The sequence below is a fragment of the Podarcis bocagei genome (assembly GCF_964188305.1).
Source record: "Podarcis bocagei genome assembly, chromosome: 7".
Taxonomy (NCBI): Eukaryota; Metazoa; Chordata; class Lepidosauria; order Squamata; family Lacertidae; genus Podarcis; species Podarcis bocagei.
This window is the reverse complement of record NC_138132.1, coordinates 87,874,878-87,893,684: the sequence shown is the minus strand read 5'-3', so window position 1 is coordinate 87,893,684 and position 18,807 is coordinate 87,874,878. Positions and strand designations below refer to the sequence as shown.

General features: G+C 45.4%; 1 protein-coding gene across 1 annotated transcript; it reads left to right on the top strand.

Moving 5' to 3' along the window:
• Nucleotides 1-11: 11 nt before the first annotated feature.
• Nucleotides 12-18,772, top strand: NDUFA10 (NADH:ubiquinone oxidoreductase subunit A10). Its single transcript, XM_081203187.1, has 10 exons — nt 12-181; nt 2,003-2,171; nt 3,707-3,922; nt 5,441-5,527; nt 6,919-7,040; nt 9,497-9,576; nt 11,541-11,595; nt 13,599-13,684; nt 15,702-15,810; nt 18,428-18,772. Exons 1-10 carry the CDS (start codon nt 119-121, stop codon nt 18,494-18,496), a joined length of 1,056 nt encoding a protein of 351 aa, XP_081059313.1. The 5' UTR covers nt 12-118; the 3' UTR covers nt 18,497-18,772.
• The last annotated feature ends 35 nt before the right edge of the window (nt 18,773-18,807 follow it).

Below are 18,807 nucleotides of genomic sequence, written 5' to 3'. Positions count from 1 at the left end.
CAGGACGTCATCGAGGCGCGACGGATTTGGCGGCGCGGGAGGCGGCGGCCTCTCTGGGAGCTGCGCTTGTCTGTCTCTCGCGGCTGCCGAGCGGCCTCCGCTACCCTTGAGGGCCGCCATGTCCTTGGCGCCGGTGCTGCGGGCTGGCAGGGCCCGCGCGGGACTCAGCTCGCTCAGGGTGGTGAGTAGGAGGGGGTGGGGGTGGGAAGGCTTCCCTTGTGGACCCGCCTTTTTCCCTCAGAGGAGCTCAAGGTGGCGCCCGCCCTCGGTTCTCCCTCTCCCACAACAACCCTGTGAGGTAGGCTAGCCCCCCCCCCCCAGGCTCCCACCCTGCGAGGTGGACGGGGAGGAAGGATGGCGAGCAGGCCCACCTGGGGTTGGAATTGGGGCCGCATCGCTTTGGTCGACAGAAACCACTGTAGGAATTAATGGACTGGAAGCTGCCCCCGCCCCGCCCCCAATAGTCAATTTTCTTACCTTTTTAAAACAGCGCTTTGCAGATTGCTTGTTTTGCTTACTGTATTTATATACCGCCGCAAAGCGGTTTGGGTGAAGGTCATTGCCAAACGTAAGCATCCATCTGGAGAATTTACAGTAGATGGCAAACATTGTCACCCAAGAGGCATTTTCTGAGGGGGTTTCGGTGTTGAGGGGATTATGTTTTTCGTTTCAGGGAAGTAGTGCTTTTAGCTAAGTGCAGATTTAGGGAATCACTTAATGAGCTTAAGACTCATGCTTAAAAAACGCACACACATACCATGGAGTTGTAGGTTTACATAGAAAAGTCATTAAGATGCCTCAGATAAGGTTGTAATATTGCAAGAAACCCTTGCTCTTTAATAATTGTCCTTTTTTAATATGATATGGAGAGGGGGCAAAGTAGCTGTCAGCTTTGTAACTGATGTGAAATGTGACACTGATCTCTTGTGTGACAGAAACTTGAGATTTCTAGTTGGTACCAATGGTATTGGTTTGAAATATTTATGTCTTGCTTTATCTTGAGACAAAATAAAGTTTGCTGTTGTCTGAAGACAGTTTGGGGCCTCTGCAGGCTTCCTTGTCAGACGTTGGTGCTCCTACTGAGAAGGCCCTGATCCTATTTAGTTCCTGTTGAACTTCAGCTATTTGGGAGCACACGTATCAGAACTTCAGTTATTGAAGAAGACAGATAAGACAGTAGTTAGGGGAGAAGGTGGCCCTTAAGGTGTCCAGAACCTATAGAAAATTTTGCCTATTAAGTTGTTGCTGGCAATATTTCAGTCATTGTATGATTGTTTGAATCCATCTTAATTTGTGAATGTGACAATTGGTGACATGCTGGTATTAATGGTGGAATCTACACATATAAAAACCGTTTTGAAAATGCTTTTTTAAAAGCGTTTTTAGAAATACATTGAATTTTCCACAAGGCCCACCATTGCCATCTTGTGTCACATTGTATATCGCACTTAAAACACACTTAAAATGTTTTGTTTGCAGCTGTATAGCTGAGTCCAATGAAAGGAAGCTCAGTTAAAATTGGGGAGGGTTCTGTTCATTGTAGGAAGCCAGTGTGATATAGTAGTTAGAGTGTTGGACTAGGACCTGGGAGGTCAGGGATTTAATCCCCACTCAGCTTCGAAGCTCAGTGGGTGTGACCCTGGGCCTAACCTACCCCATAGGGTTGTTTTACGAATTAAATGAGAAGCAGCAGAGCCATGTATGCCACCTTGAGCTCCCTGAGGGGAAATGTTGGGATGTAATTGCAATTAATAAACAATAAATAAATAATAGTGTTCTGTTGTATTTCTGGTGAAACCAGTATAAAGCTATCTAATGACATCTAATGTTTCTTTTTGAAAAAGTTCTGTCAGAGTTAGGTCAATACTGTGGTCCCCCCCCCCCAAAACGTGCGCGCGCACACACACACACACACACTGTATGGTTTTGTTGCATATAATGGTAATATGGCAGAACATTAAACCCCAAATATAGTCAATTCAATCTGATTTTTCCCTTCTAGGCAAGGCTTCATGTGAGTTCCCGGTGCAGCCTACGGTATAACTGGCTGGCATATTTTTTGGGAGAGAGAACTACTCCAAGGTTGAATGAATACAGCAAAGTCTTCACGGTGGATGGCAATCTACGAAGCGGCAAGGGCAAGCTTGCACAGCAAGTAGCAGAGAAGCTAGGCATGTTCTTCTGTTTTGCTGTTGGAACTCACATATCATTTGTAACCTTTTGGGTAGTGGAATGCCCTCCTTGGGGGAGGCTCGCCTAGTCCCATTGTTACATATCTTTAGGTGGCAGACAAAAGCATTCCTCTTAAACTAGGTCTTTGGCTATTCAAGCGGAGGTGGGGGATATTTTTTTTTGCACACCCACCCTGTTTCTATTTAATTTTTGTATCAGAGCTTTGGGTGTGAGTTTCTGTTGCTGTTTCTTTGGGAAGCAGCATAGAATATCTATGTATCAATGACAGCCCTCTTCATTCTGGTTGACTTTTGATGGCTCGCTCTGGGTTGGAGGGTTCATTTCATCTAGGCCTATTGCACAATTAACAAAACCATAGCAAACTAGTTACAAGTTATATTTTCTGCGTCAAATCTACATACGTTTGGAGACGAAGTGGAACTATTGCATCATTGCATTTATATTCCATCTTTTTCTCCAAGGAGCTTAAGGTGCATAGTTCTTCCTCTCTTCATTTAACTTCCACAACAACCCTGTGAGGCAGTACCTGACCTGGGTCACCTAGTGAGCTTCATGGCCAAGTGGGTATTTGACTCCTGTTCTCCCAGGCCCTAGTCTGATACTTTAACCATTGTACGAAACTGCCTGGCTTTGTAAACAGCAAACCATCTTTGTTTATAAATGTGTGTCTATGTTTTGGCAAGTGCTGCCTCAGAAGAGATGTTCCCTAATATGTGATGGAGGAGGAGAAATGCCTTGTATGAGAAAGTATCTGTCAGCCCTGTGGAATTTTGGTTGCTTATTTTAAGCATAATTAATAACTTGAAGAATCTGTTGTTAATCAGAAACTCTAAATTGACAAAAAAAAATTTTTAGTCAACTTCTAATAGCCTAGATAGGGACGTGGGTGGCGCTGTGGGTTAAACCACAGAGCCTAGGACTTGCCGATCAGAAGGTCGGCATTCGAATCCCCGCGACGGGGTGAGCTCCCGTCGCTCAGTCCCTGCTCCTGTCAACCTAGCAGTTCGAAAGCACATCAAAGTACAAGTAGATAAATAGGTACTGCTCCGGTGGGAAGGTAAATGGCATTTCCGTGTGCTGCTCTGGTTCGCCAGAAGCGGCTTAGTCATGCTGGCCACAACCCCAGAGTTGGTCACGACTGGACCTAATGGTCAGGGGTCCCTTTACCTTTAATAGCCTAGATAATGGGGTCTTAGTGTTATATTACACTTTGATCCATCCTGATCCCTCAGGACATAAGGTGTATAAAATGAATAAATATACAGCAGTGGCCATCTGGAGAAGATGGGATTTGAGAAGGCTATTTTAAAGACAGAGACCTCCAATTGTCTTGCATTGGTTCGCTTCTGAAAAGTAGGTTTGGAATGGAACTTCGTTGAAGAGTGCTGTGTAGATAATGTAAAGAAAGTCCTTGCATGTGTATGGAGACGCAATTGAGCTTGTATTCTGGAGTGGCTTAAGATGAACATCAATATCTAGCTTTCCCTTTCAAATCTTTGATTGCTCTTTCCAGGTTTGCGATACTTTCCAGAAGCAGATATTCATTATGTGGACAGGGTCACAGGAGATGGAACAATATTGGATTCAAAATTCAGCGGAAATTGTAGCCTGGAGAAATTTTACAGCAGTCCTAAACACCCAGATGGAAACTCGTATCGGCTTCAAGCCTGGTTATTCAGTAACCGCCTCCTACAGTATGCTGATGCCCTGGAACACCTGCTGACCACAGGTAATGTAGTTCCTTTTGTTCCTAAATAAACTTACTAATTGAAATTTGGATTCTGTTTAGAGAAAATGTGGCAAAATGAAAACATAACTGGGAATTCACAGAGCAGCAGCCAGCCGTAGTTGGTTCTTCAGTCTTCTTCAACCTGGTGCCCTCCAGATGTTTTGGATTACAAGTCTCATTGGCTGCAGGCTTCCTGGACATTGCAGATACCAGGTTGATGGAGACGTGTTAAGAAGTAGTACTTGTGCAATTGCAACTTGCATGATTGAAGACAGGCTGGTTGAAATTTAGTAAATTAAATGCACACATGTTTTTTCAGGAGTGAATAATAATAATAATAATAATAATAATAATAATAATAATAATAATAATAATAATAATAATTTATTTATACCCTGCCCTCCCCAGCCAAGACTGGGGAGATAATAATAATAATAATAATAATAATAATAATAATAATAATAATAATAATAATAAATATTTATACCCCGCCCTCCCCAGCCAAGACCGGGGAGATGATAACAACAACAACAACAACTGTTATTAAGCGCAGTTGCGTTGGAGATAAATAGGTTTGGCTCATTACTAGGTCAATGGAGTGCCATTTTGAGTAAACTCCTCTTTAGGGATAAAAATGGCTTGGTCTGGTCCTGTTCACAAGTGACACTAAAAGCACCTTGACGACTTACTTTATGCCATGATGAGTGAATGTTCTTAACACAAAGATTGCAGCTAAGTTATTTTAGAACCTGAACTTAATGCCCCCCAATAGCTGCCTATATTTGCCTATATTGACTCAAAAGCCAAGACTGGTATAGCAATGGAGATATTGCAAGAAAGTGAAATGAACTCCTTAGAGTTAAAAGAGCTTTTAAACTTTCTACCTTGCTTGCTGGGCTAGGCTTTCTTGGCGTGCTGGCTTTGGAAGCCTGGGGACAGACCTGTGAGATCTCATGATTGCTCAGATGGCCCTGCAGAAGCACCCCAGAGCTAACGCACTGAGCTGGCCTTGCCTGCTTAAAAGTTCTCTGCCTTGCTTGGTGGGCAAGGCCTGTTTGGTACACGTTTCCAGAAGAGTAAATAGGGTGGTTTGAGTACGCATATTTTGGTGTATATGTGCCACCCCTAAAACATAATTCCTGTATAAGACCCAATTGTACTGTACTTCTTCAAAGGTATTTTGAACAAATATGATCTGGAGGGTTGAGTGGTTTGCCAAAGCAGAGCACTGCACTTCCTGCCAACTTTAAGATACAATTGCAGGTTCTTCCTGTGATTAGCAGACCTTGAACATGTGGGCTTTAGGATGTAGTGTCAAGAAATTAATTATTGCATGCATAATGCTGCTTTGCAAACTGGGAGAAAATCGTAATAAGAAGCAGCGTTGAGGAGCACAAGCTTTAAATAAAGGTTGCCTAAATAAAAACTTAGCCTCGCTCTAAGCCCAAACCCCATAACTTGTATGAATAACGTGATGGTGTTTCTCATTTTGAAGTTGTGGTCCCTGTTTAACTTCAGGGCAAGGAGTGGTTCTGGAGCGCTCCCCCTACAGCGACTTTGTGTTCTTGGAGGCGATGTATAAGCAGGGCTACATCCACAAGAGGTGTAAGTCATCGTTTGAATTTTTTATTTATTTAAAAGATTTATAACCCAGCCATCATCAGTACTGCTTTGGATTATGTGGGGCGAGCAAACAAGGCCCGAATCCTATTGGAAGAAGGTAGGACTGGAACAGGGGAGCCCAACTCTAAGGTCTCTCTCCCCACTTTTCTCCCAGACCTGAAACTTACCTCCCTCTGCTCTGCCCATGACCACTGTGGTATTTGTGTGTGTGTTTGGGGGGGGGGGTTGTGATATAGCATCATCATGTAAGCAGAAGGAATTTACTGTTGGGTAGGAGTCTCTCCCAACCCTCCCTGGAGATTCAGGGAATTGATCTGGGATTCCCCCCCCCCATTTTTTTTCAATTCATTATAAATCTTTTCCCAGAAGTCTTTCACCTTGGGACACGTCCACCACATGTGAAAAAAGTACCTTCTTTCTCTCTACATTTCCAACATGTATTATCATTCATGTGGTAGATCTTTGCCAATTTTACTGGGGTTAAGTACCATCTACACATCATTTTCATGATGTTTTCTTTTAATATAGTACATGCAGTAAACTTAACCCCTTTCTTCCATAACCTTTCCCAATCTTCCAGCATTATATTATGTCCAACATCTCTTGCCCAGTCAGTCATTACCCATTTAACTTGTTCATCCTTTGTATGCCACTCCAGCAACAAATTATACATTTTAGACAAATTCTTAACTTTAGTATCTAACAACTCCGTTTCCAATTTGGTTTTTTCCGTTGCAAAACCATTTTTCTTATCAAGCTTATACAATTCATTAATTTGATAATACTGTAACCAATCCACTTTATCTTTAATTTGATCAAATGGTTTTAATTTAAATCCTTCATTATCTTCCAACAGTAAATCCGAATATCTCAACCATTTGTTTTCCATATTTAACTTTTTCTGGGCCTTTGTTTCCATTGGGAATATCCGCCTGGGTATTTTCCTTTCTAAGAGATCTTTGTACCTAATCCATACATTATATAGCCCAATCTAGGACTTTTTACTTGCAAGGCAGAGACACTATGACCTCTGAGCTAGGCAATGAGGGAGCTCCTTGGCTTGTCCTTGTACAAAGAGTTGCTGTGTGTGCTGATCTAACCGCATAGCTTCCTGGCTCTTGGGTAGGAGAATGAGGGAGCAGAGAGAGTTGCAGCAGGAGGAAGGGGACTGGCTGGGTCGTCTGCAAGTGATTTTTAATTTTTTGACTCTCCAAAGGTGGTCTTACAGGCACAATGTGATACAGTGGGACATTTCAGTATGCATCTGCTACAGAGTGGTTTGAACAGCTGGTGTAAAACTTTCCATTTTCTCTGCCTCAAACAAGATGTGCCTTTAGCTGACGAAAGCGTTCTCTTGCTGGCTTTCTTTCTAGGCGTGGAGCACTACGATACAATGAAGGATCTTAGTCTTTCTGATTTCTTGCCCCCTCACCTGACCATTTATATTGACGTACCTGTCTCAGAAGTAATGAAAAGGATTGAAGAGAGAGGCAAGGTATGCTTGGCTTGGGCGGGCGAATAATATTGTGTTCAATAAGCCCACACCTTACACACATTTAACTTGTGCACATTCAGCTTTATCACCTTGGCAAAGTAACAAATAAAGGAGGTGGAAAGCAAGAGAGTATACGGGGGGGGGGGGGGAGAGAGAGACTTTGGCCATCCCACCGACCATTGAACCCAGTGTGTTTTGACTACATGCGATTTTGGCTTTAGGTGTGACCCCAGGGTTGTTACCCCCACGTGAGTTGCGGGCTTTAGTGTATTAGTCTGACAAAGAGTGCTGCTTCTCCAGAAGTGTAGAACTTGTGGTGACGGCATTGTTTTTCTACTGACAAATCACTTTAGGGTGTGGAAGACTGCCCTCGTAGGAATATACAGTGGTGCCTCGCAAGACGAAATTAATTCGTTCCGCAAGTCTCTTCGTCTTGCGGTTTTTTCGTCTTGCGATGCACGGTTTCCCATAGGAATGCATTGAAAATCAATTAATGCGTTCCTAGGGAAACCGCCTTCAGACCAGGTCCGGGGACAGTCTGTCCCCAGACCTCTTCTGAAGGCTGGGGGGGGGGACAAGGGCTTTTCTTCCCACCCCCAGCATTTTAAAAAACCCTGGGACAGCGGAGGACTTCTCCGCTGTCCGGGGCGATCTTAAAATGCTGGCGGGCGGCATTTTAAAATCGCCCCGGACAGCGGAGGACTTCTCCGCTGTCCGGGGCGATTTAAAAGCCCCTGGGAAGGCAGGCAGGGGGGACAAAGACTTTCGCCCCCTGCCCGCCTTCAGAAGGTGTTCCCGCCCCCCGCCCCACTTCGGAACAGCTTTCCGAAGTGGGGCGGCTGGGGCAGGTGTCCCCGCCCCCCCGCCCCACTTCGGAACAGCTTTCCGAAGTGGGGCGGCTGGGCCAGGTGTCCCCGCCCCCCCTCCCCACTTCGGAACAGCTTTCCGAAGTGGGGCGGATGGGGCAGCTGTCCCCGCCCCCCCTCCCCCCTTCGGAACAGCGTTCCGAAGTGGGGCGGATGGGGCAGCTGTTCCCGCCCCCCCTCCCCCCTTCGGAACAGCGTTCCGAAGTGGGGCGGATGGGGCAGCTGTTCCCGCCCCCCCTCCCCCCTTCGGAACAGCGTTCCGAAGTGGGGCGGATGGGGCAGCTGTTCCCGCCCTCCCTCCCCACTTCGGAACAGCGTTCCGAAGTGGGGCGGATGGGGCAGCTGTTCCCGCCTCCCCTCCCCACTTCGGAACAGCGTTCCGAAGTGGGGCGGATGGGGCAGCTGTTCCCGCCCCCCCTCCCCACTTCGGAACAGCTTCGCTTCCCCGCTTCCCCCGGACGTCTTTTGCAGCAAGGGGCTGCGGGGAGATCGCTATCTCCCCCCAGCCCCTTGCTTCAGAAGAGGTCGAGGGCAGCGGGAAGCGAAGCGCTTCGCTTCCCCGCTTCCCCCGGACGTCTTTTGCAGCAAGGGGCTGCAGGGAGATCGCTATCACCCCCCAGCCCCTTGCTTCAGAAGAGGTCGGGGGCAGCGGGAAGCGAAGCGCTTCGCTTCCCCGCTTCCCCCGGACGTCTTTTGCAGCAAGGGGCTGCAGGGAGATCGCTATCTCCCCGCAGCCCCTTGCTTCAAAAGAGAAGACCCGCTGTCCCCGGGGCAAGCTTCGTTTTGCGAAGCAAGCCCATAGGGAAATTCGTCTTGCGAGGCAACTCGAAAACGAAAAAACCTTTCGTTTTGCGAGTTTTTCGTCTCGCGAGGCGTTCGTCTTGCGGGGTACCACTGTATTACGTTTTGACTCTGCAAGTCGGCTTGCTTCCTTATTTATTTGAAGTATTTTTGCCAACCTCTTGGGCTGAAAAGGTTTGCAGAGTGGTTTACAGAAGGCAATAAAACAAGGCAGTCCATGCCCTAGGGGCTTATAATTAAAACATACAAGGCAAAAGGAAAAGGGGATGAGGAGGGAAGAGGAAAACAAGCAAACCCAGACACTGTTTGTTAAAGTTGCACGGTTTCTTCTTACAATGGCCAGGTGGAATGGGAACATTTCAGGGTGGGGGAGAGGAGCTGATCTCAGCTGAGTGGAAGGAATGAGTGGTTCCACTTCCATCTCCTTCTGCTCTAGCAAAGTGGGGAGAACCATGTATGCCACCTTGAGTGCCTTGGAGGAAACGGTGGGGTAGGAAAGCAATAAATAATAATGTTACAGAAGCGTCTTGTGGTGTGACTTTTCGTCCCTCCCCTACTGGTATTACTAAAGGGCAAGAGGGGAAAGACCTTCCTGTTCATGTGCATCTTCTGACTTTGATCAGCACTGCATTGATACAAATACTCAACTTTATAATTCTAAAGCCTCTCTGGAATTTCTAGATGTTATAATAAAGGTGATAGTTAAATGACTTTAGCAGGTCAAATGAATAAAGCAGCAGTAGCTTCAGTCACATTAAGTTTGAATGTGTGATTTATTTATTTTTAAAGCCATATGAAAAGAAAGTATCACCTGCGTATCTTCAGAGCATTGAAGATGGCTACAAGAAATCTTTCCTGCCTCAGATAAGGTTAGTATGTGTTAACACGAAACAAGCACCGTTTAGTAAAACTGCTTGTACATCAGCAGCTTTGTGTCATACAGTTTGTATTCTGCTTCTTCATGTACAATTGGCCTTAGAAATTACAGTGCAAATCTCAGCTTTGCTCTCTGTCAAAGGACTGAAAGAAAAGAACAGGATTGTGCGTCACTCTTGGGTGTTTCCATTCATAGGCTGATCTGTCTTAACCCTCTTGGCTCTTTTTTCTCTGCCTTGTGCCACCCTTTCCAGGTTCACATGTGGCTGCACTCTTTTTGCCCCATTTCAGGTTGCTTCTGGACTTCTACTCCCACATCTTCAGGTGTGGCCTGTCCTAGTTGGTTCTTCATCTTCACACTGCATTTGTTTTTGCCCCCTTCTTGTCCTCTCCAAAACTACATCTTCATTAATTTTGCTTTCCAGACAACTCAGTTTACTCATTCTTTCCTGCTACATTATTTCAGACACTTCTAGTTTACAGTATATAAATTACCTTTGAAGAGATTAACTTAATTACTTCTTTTAAAAAAAAAATCTGTTTTGCTGCACCTCTCTGTTTCTGCTCTGGATCCTCTTAACTCCTGTACTTGCTTAACTTAATCCATTTCAATAAGGGGTTTCTTACTTTTAACTAATATTTTGTTTCTTGTATGTTTTTAGGCTATCGTTCTGCAAGTTGGAATTTATTTAATAAAACCATTTACATCTCGCCTTTCTGTGCTATTGAAAACATTAAAGGCATATTTACCGTATTTTTTGCTCTATAAGACGTACCAGACCACAAGACGCACCTAGTTTTTGGAGGAGGAAAACAAGAAAAGAAATATTCTGAATCTCAGAAGCCAGAACAGGAAGAGAGATCGCTGCGCAGTGAAAGCAGCAATCCCTCTTGCTGTTCTGGCTTCTGGGATAGCTGTGCAGCCTGCATTCACTCCATAAGACGCACACACATTTCCCCTTACTTTTTAGGAGGGAAAAAGTGAGTCTTATAGAGCAAAAAATACGGTAGTTCTTCTTGATTCCTGCATCGCAGGGGGTTGGACTAGATGACCCTGTGGGGTCCCTTCCAACTCTACAATTATATGATTTTGTAGCTTTCCCCTTCCGTATTTATTTATTTATTTGTTTGTTTCTTTCTTTCTTATAAAAATGTTTATGTACCGCTACGTCATAAAAAATTTTTTATCACAGCAGTTAAACATAAATCCATACAATAAAAGTCATAAAGAAGTTAAAAAGAGATATCAGTTAACCATTGTGGAGGGATGTCTTGTTAATTGCCTGCACAAGCCTGGCAGAATGGAAAAGTTTTCAACAGGCATTTAAAAGTTGGCACAGAAGGTGTTTGCTGAATCTCTAGGGGCAGGGCATTCCACAGGACTGGGCCAGTGACACTAAAGGCTCGGCTTGTTGTCAAACGAGCCTTACCAAAATCTGCGATTACTGCTGTGTCTCTCTGCTGCTGCTGCTGCCGCCCTCCACCCCACCCTCTCCCAAGCATGTTGTTGTTGAAAGGTTGTTGTGTTACCCCAGATATGTCCTGCTGCCCCTCCAGAATCCATTCTCATCTCTCCTGCAGTTCTGGGATATGACACATTCTGTAGCGACTCCATGACATACATGCAGTATGTGATTTCGGGGTTACAGGGAACCAGGCAGAGGGCCTTCTCGGCAGTGGCACCTGCCCTGTGGAACGCCCTCCCACCAGACGTCAAAGAGAAAAACAACTAGCAGACTTTTAGAAGACATCTGAAGGCAGCCCTGTTTAGGGAAGTTTTTAATGTCTGACGCTGTATTGTTTTTAATATGCAGTTGGGAGCCGCCCAGAGTGGCTGGGAAAACCCATTCACATGGGCCGGGGTATAAATAATAAGTTATTATTACTGTTACTGTTACTGTTATTATTTTCCTCCATATCAAATACAGTGATTTAATGTTACCTTGTTTCCTTCTAGTGAGACTTCTGAGGTCTTGCAGTATACCACAAGTGAGGCTGAACATGTGGAAAAAGTAAGTTGCCATGAGCTGTTTCTCTCTGTTTGTGACCTCCTTTGCAGGATCCCTTCCATTGCTCTGATGGTGGTGGAGGCTGCTTGTGTGTTTACTGTCCGTCTTTCCAGCTTTGCTTAGTCAGGTTCAGGAAGGATTAAATGAAGTGGGCATGTTCAGAGAAGTGCAAGTAGACTAGCAGAGGGAGCCTTTTCCAGCACCCCCTGCCTGCTCGTTCTAGCCGGGGCGGGTGTGTGTGTGTGTGATTGTTGTTGCTTAGTCATGTCCGACTCTTTGTGACCCCCTGGACCAGAGCACACCAGGCACTTCTGTCTTCCACTGCCTCCCGCAGTTTGGTCAAACTCATGCTGGTAGCTTCAAGAACACTGTCCAACCATCTCGTCCTCTGCCGTCCCCTTCTCCTTGTGCCCTCCATCTTTCCCAACACCAGGGTCTTTTCCAGGGAGTCTTTTCTCATGAGGTGGCCAAAGTATTGGAGCCTCAGCTTCAGGATCTGTCCTTCCAGTGAGCACTCAGGGCTGATTTCCTTAAGAATGGAGAGGTTTGATCTTCTTGCCGTCCATGCGACTCTCAAGAGTCTCTTCCAGCACCATAATTCAAAAGCATCCATTCTTCGGCGATCAGCCTCCTTTATGGTCCAGCTCTCACTTCCATACATCACTACTGGGGAAACCATAGCTTGAACTATATGGACCTTTGTTGGCAAGGTGATGTCTCTGCTTTATTCCATTGTATTTCCTCCCTCTTGGTGTCTGTGGGAGTGAACTAACTGCATCAGCTGGAAGCTGACAGGTCTTAGTGCAACAAGCCTTTCAAGTAGGGAATTTCCCAGTCGGCATCCATATCAGAATTGGTTTTGAGATGTGTTTATTGTTTTATCAATCTGTCAGGGATTCTTTAGCTGTGATTCCTGCATTACAGGGGGTTGGATTAGATGACCCTTGGGGTTCCTTCCAGCTCTGCAGTTCTGTGATTTTAAGAAAAGCAATGTGGCCGTCCCGGGGGCAAGGGTTGCATTAAGCTTACAAAAGGCCTTGAATTCTTGGTGTGTTTTATCACACATGCACCTTCACCTCTTCCCCTGGAGTATTGGGGGATCTGTAGGAGGTAGGGGGCAAGAATCTGTCCCTTCGACATCCAGAGAGGTTCAGAGGAGAGAGTCCTTTCTCCTGCAAGTGATCGAAGGGAGGGCTCACGGCTGAATGGAAGAACACCGCTTTTGCATGCAGAAGTTCTCAGATGGCCTCCTTGGTGATACTGCAGTGGTGTCTATGCTATGAAGTTATTAATATTGTGATTTATTATTTTTCTGTGCGTGTGATGCTGAACTGTTAGCCACTTTGTGTTCCCACTGGGAAGGTAGGCAAATCACAGTATGATCGCGTCTTGTAGTGGGGGCATTACATTCCAGGGATGGCACATAGACGCAAAAACGTGTATATCTGAACCACTCCCTTGGAACTGCCCCCTACACAGACCATCCTTACCTTCCAAGCAAGGCAGAGATTTGATTGTACTGTAAACCAAAATATGGGTGGGGGGTGAGTTACAGGATATTGACTTGCTGGGAACAGGAATTGCTCAGCCTCTCGTTTCCTTTCTAATCACCTTGCCTGAACTCTGCACTTAATGGAGTTCCTTGTTGCAGATTTTAGACCAGGCATCCCCAACCTTCGGCCCTCCAGATGTTTTGGACTGCAATTCCCATCATCCCTGACCACTGGTCCTGCTAGCTAGGGATCATGGGAGTTGTAGGCCAAAACATCTGGAGAGCCGCAGGTTGGGGGTGCCTGTTTTAGACTTCCCACTGCATTTCATTCCAGTTCGTTCTCCAGGTTAAGCTGATTTTTAAAAACCCATCTAAACTCCGTACTTTAACGTCTGTGGTGCAGCATATACCCCTTGGTCATCTTGGCCTTGCAGCCTTGTGGTAGCAAAGAAGCTCAGATGTCCTTGTGGAGAGCTGGCTGGTTGCATTGATGCTAATCCTTTTCTCTTGGCAGGTAATAGAAGATATTGAGTACCTGAAGTTCAACAAGGGACCTTGGCCTGAACAGGACGATGTCTCTTTTCATCACTTGAGGGTTCTGTAAGGATGGACTTTCTAACTAGTCTCCTTTCATGTTGCATCTCTTTCTACAGAAGCATCTCAGAGCCGCCTCCTGCTGCGGAGTGTGGCACAGCTTTAATGTTTCAGAATTGAATACATACAGCAGTGTTTCCTATATATTGGATTATCTTTTTTCACCCCAATGCAAAATTACAACAAAAATTACAAACATAAAATCCAAAAGAAGAAGAAAAAACACAAAACAAAACAAAACCACACCCACAAAGAAAACCATGCCAGCATAATAATCTTTATGTACATATTGACTTCCTTCCTCTGTTTTGAGACCTCAAAATTTTTAATCTTTCTGAATTGTTGTGTCTAATGTAAATTACCTCTATCTTTATACCTTTTGTACCGTTTTTCAATTTCTTTAACCCTGCAAAGCTTCATTCGTTACATACAGATATGCAATGTTTTTTCTTATATTCTTTAACACAATCCCATTCTTTTGCTAATTTTTGGTCTGATTGTCCCCTTAAGAATGCTGTGAATCTTGCCAAATTTATATATTCACAAAGTTTAATTTGCCTTTCTTTTATTGATGGGATTTCCCCCCTCCCAGTTTTTTGCTATGAGCATCCTGGCAGCTGTTGTCGCATAGAGGAAGACTTTCATTTGATTGCCAGGAATATTGTTTGTAAATGTGCCTAAAAGGAATACCTCCTGTTTTTTACTAAAAGATATTTTAAATATCTTTTTGATTTCTTCATATATTTCATTCCAAAATTGTTTAATAGGTCGGCATTCCCACCACATGTGAAACATTGTTCCTATTTCTTTCTTGCATCTCCAACAGGTATTTGATTTATAAATTTTTGCCAATTGGATTATCAAGGCATACTCTTGATATATTTTTATTTTTTTATCTAGGATTGAAGTTGGAGGTGCTTCACAGTGGGGATTGCCTTCCCCTCAGGGGATGCTAACCTTGGTTTTTTATGCCCTCTGATTAGCAGCCAAGAGCAATGACTTGCAGAGGTGCAGTGGGCCTCTCCTATGGACAGTACAGCTGCATTTCTGTGCCCTAGTTAATGGACCACTCATTTGCTAGGTAGAGATGCCCACCCTGTGCAGAGGCAAAGCAGAGTAGTGACTCATGCAGAGAGGCAGCAAGCACCCTTTGAAGCTGGTACTTACCGTATTTTTCGCCCTATAGGGCACACCGGCCCATAGGGTGCACCTAGTTTTTTTTGGGGGGGGGAATCAAGAAAAAAAATTATTCCCCCCCCCCCAGCCCCCAGAACAGGCTGCTATCCGCAAGCCTTCCCCCACCAGCCCTGACAAGCTCTGGGAGTATTCCCCACCTCCCGCAGAAGCCGCGTGCTCTTTAAAGGGGCTGCGCGGCTTCTACTGGCTTTTCTAGAAGATGGGGGAATTCCCCCACCTCCTGCAAAACCGGCAGAAGCCGCGCGCTCTTTAAAAGGGCTGCACAGCTTCTCCTGGCTTTTCTGGGGGATAGGGGGATTCCCTCACCTCTCGCAAAAGCCTGCAGAAGCCGCGCAGCCCCTTTAAAGATCGTGCGGCTTTTCCTGGCTTTTCTGGGAGGTGGGGGAATTCCCCCACCTCCCTGAAAAGCCCACAGGCTGCCATCCGCAAGCCTTGGGAGCCCGGCGGGAAGTCGTGCCAGGCTCCCAAGGCTTGCGGAGAGCTTCCTGAAGCCTGCATTCGCTCCATAGGACGCACACACATTTCCCCTTCATTTTTGGAGGGGGGGGGAGTGCGTCCTATAGGGCGAAAAATACGGTAATTCAAGTCCAAGCCAAGGAAGGAAAAAAGCTGCCTGTCTATCCCTCTCTGTGGAACTCTGGCCTGCTTTTGGGTGGGTGGGTGGTAAACTCTGATGTTGATAGATTGAAAGGAGCATCTTATCTCCTTACCCCCCAAAAAAACCTGTCATTTCTCTCTCTCCCCCCCCCCCCCAGTGTGAATCCCCAAAGCTGCTGCCTTTTCAGTAAGCATTACCAAGTTGCTGTTGTTATTTTTTGCATGCTAGGGCACAGGACAAGTACAGTGTGATCCTTCCTACTACTCTCCCTTTCTACATACCTGAAATCACAGTGGGAGGCCTTGATGCTGACAAAGCGTTTACTGAATACAAGGAGGTAAGAGGAGAACATTCAGTGGTGGTACAGTAAAATGTAATTTTTGGAAGGTGGGAGAAGAAGAACTCCCAAGAGACACCCTGCATATTTAAGGTTTAAGGTCCAGCACGCTGGTATTTTTTCATGGTGATGGGCTGTGAACCTTCATCTTGTCAAAGTTCTTTTGGTTTTATGCTCGGATACTTCAGGTGCCTTGTACATACCACCCGTCTTTTTCAATTCAGCAATTTTTAAAATGAGGTTGTTTGATCCTCAGCTCAGCTTTTAGATCTGTAGCCTGAGAGAGGTGGTATTTTGCACACACAAAAATGTACAACTGGAAAAATTGGAAAAGTGGTATAATACAGAGTGGCTTGCCAAATTATTGGAGTATTACAATATATCCATATCGGAAGGCTCTCAAAAGAGAAGATAGACAAGGACTGGAAGGTGCTTAAAGGTTATTTGCAAAATCATATTGAAAAATCAGAACTCCTATTAGAATGAATAAGTTCCGTTATAAATACTGAAATACAGTGGTGCCCCGCAAGACGAAATTAATTCGTTCCGCAATTTTTGCCGTCTAGCGAATTTTCCGTCTTGCAAAGCACGGTTTAAACGGCTTAACAAAGTCGCAAGACGTTTTCGTCTTGCGAAGCAAGCCCATAGGGAAATTCGTCTTGCGAGGCAAATCGCGGATGAAAAAACCTTTCGTCTAGCGAGTTTTTTGTCTTGCGAGGCATTCGTCTTGCGAGGTACCACTGTACTAAATAAGATGGATAACAATGTGTAACAGAAAAAGAAGTAGAAAGTTGGTATAAAAGTGTGTGAAAGAAAGTAATAGAAGTGGAAAGAAATTGCAATTGAATAGATTGGAAGTCTAACACAAGGGTGGGGTGAGGTATGGTGGTGGGAAAAGTATGTGTGGGATTGAGTGTGGGTATATATGAATATTTTTAAGGATTGTATAAAATGTATGTTTGTATATTCATAATATGTATTAATGTTGAATTATTTTAATAGAATAAATGTAAAAATTATTTTTTAAAAATGTACACTGCTATAAAACAATAACTTGTGCCCAATCCCCCCCAAGAATTCTGAAACTTGCAGTTTTCTTAAAAAGAATTCTCTGGAGATCTGCAGCTGCAGCACTTAAACTTTGGCTCTCCTGCAGGAGGCAGTAATGGCCACCAACTTAGATGGTTTTAAAAGAGGATTAGAGAATTTCCTGAAGGAGAGGCCTGTTGATGGCTTGCTAGCTATGCTCTACCTCCACAGTCAGAGACAACAATGCTTCTGAATGCCAGTTGCTGGGAACCACAGGAGGAGAGAGGGCTTTCATTCTCAGGTCCAGCTTGCAGGCTTCCCATAGAGGCATCTGGCTGGCCACTGTGAAAACAGGAAGCTGGACTAGATGGGCCATTGGCCTGATCCAGTAGCCAGGCTCTCCTAATGTTCTTATGAGACAACCAGAGAGGAGAAGGAATGGCAATCAGGCAATTATATAAGTTTGCGAGGTCAGTGTTTTCCACAGCCTGCTAAAAAAAAACCCTATGTTGAAAAACTGTGTTCAGTTCTGTTTGCCATCCCCAAAGGGCTCTGAAAGGGCAACCAAAATATCATGAAGCTGAAACAGCTCCCTATGAAGGACGGCTACCACCTCGTGCCCACGTGGTCAGGCTTTTTCCAAGGAGAAAGGAACATTTTATTATGACAACACACTTAAGAAGTGTGTGTGTGTGTTTGTGTGTGTGTGTGTGTGTGTTGAGAACATGGTAAGAGGTGCATAAAACCATGCATAGTATAGAGAAAGTGGAATGAGAGCAGCTTTCTCTGCCTCTCATATAATGCGAGAACCTAATGGGGTCATAAGAGACGTGGGTGGTGCTGTGGGTTAAACCACAGAGCCTAGGACTTGCCGATCAGAAGGTCGGCGGTTCGAATCCCGGCAACGGGGTGAGCTCCCGTTGCTCGGTCCCAGCTCCTGCCAACCTAGCAGTTCGAAAGCATGTCAAAGTGCAAGTAGATAAATAGGCACCGCTCTGGCAGGAAGGTAAACGGCATTTCCGTGCGCTGCTGTGGTTCACCAGAAAGCGGCTTAGTCATGCTGGCCACATGACTCGGAAGCTGTACGCCAGCTCCCTTGGCCAGTAAAGCGAGATGAGCGCCGCAACCCCAGAGTCGGCCACGACTGGACCTAATGGTCAGGAGTCCCTTTACCTTAATGGGGTCATGCGGTGAAGCTAAACATTAGAGAAGCCAAAGGAAGGACTTTTTTATGCTGTGCTGCCGCCGTGGAATTGGCTCTCACAAGATGTCGTGGCAGCCACCACCTTTGAAAAGGGAATTGTTTATGGCTACGAGCCACAGTGACAATATTCTTCTGCCTGTTTTCCTGGAGTCGGTATGCCTCACTTGCCGGGAGTCGGTATGCCTCACTTGCCGGGAATCTAAAGTTGGAGAGAAAACTGCTGTGGCACTCGGGTCTGCCTTCCCATAGCCACCTGACTAGCCACAGTGGGAACAGGATGCTTGCGCCTGATCCAGCAGGCCTGCTCTTATGTTTTCAAGGGAGTGATGACAAGAGTGAAGCTCTGTCCTTATCCTCATGGATCTTCTGTGCTTTCTACTGCAGCTTCCTGGACGTAAATACGAACAAGGCTACAACGCTGAGGCTGGCGACAAATGGATCTGGCTGAAATAATGGGTTGGTGGAGCTCCTGTTATCAGCCTGCCTTTTGTGGGTGATGCCTGAAGCTGGACCGACACGACCAGGTCATTGTCGAATGACCTTGAAAAGAACGAAGTCTAAATCGCCTCCCATGCAAAGTAATTCTCAACTGAATCCCATTAGGAAGACTGATAAGTGATTGGCATGGCAGGTAGGCATGGCCCTGGGAATGTGGTCTTATCATCACAATGGTGGCTGGTCCAGGAGCTTGGCTGGATTTCGATGAAATAAAACCCTTTACTCGTGCTATTTTCTTGGTGAGCATTTTTCTTTGCACAGCACAT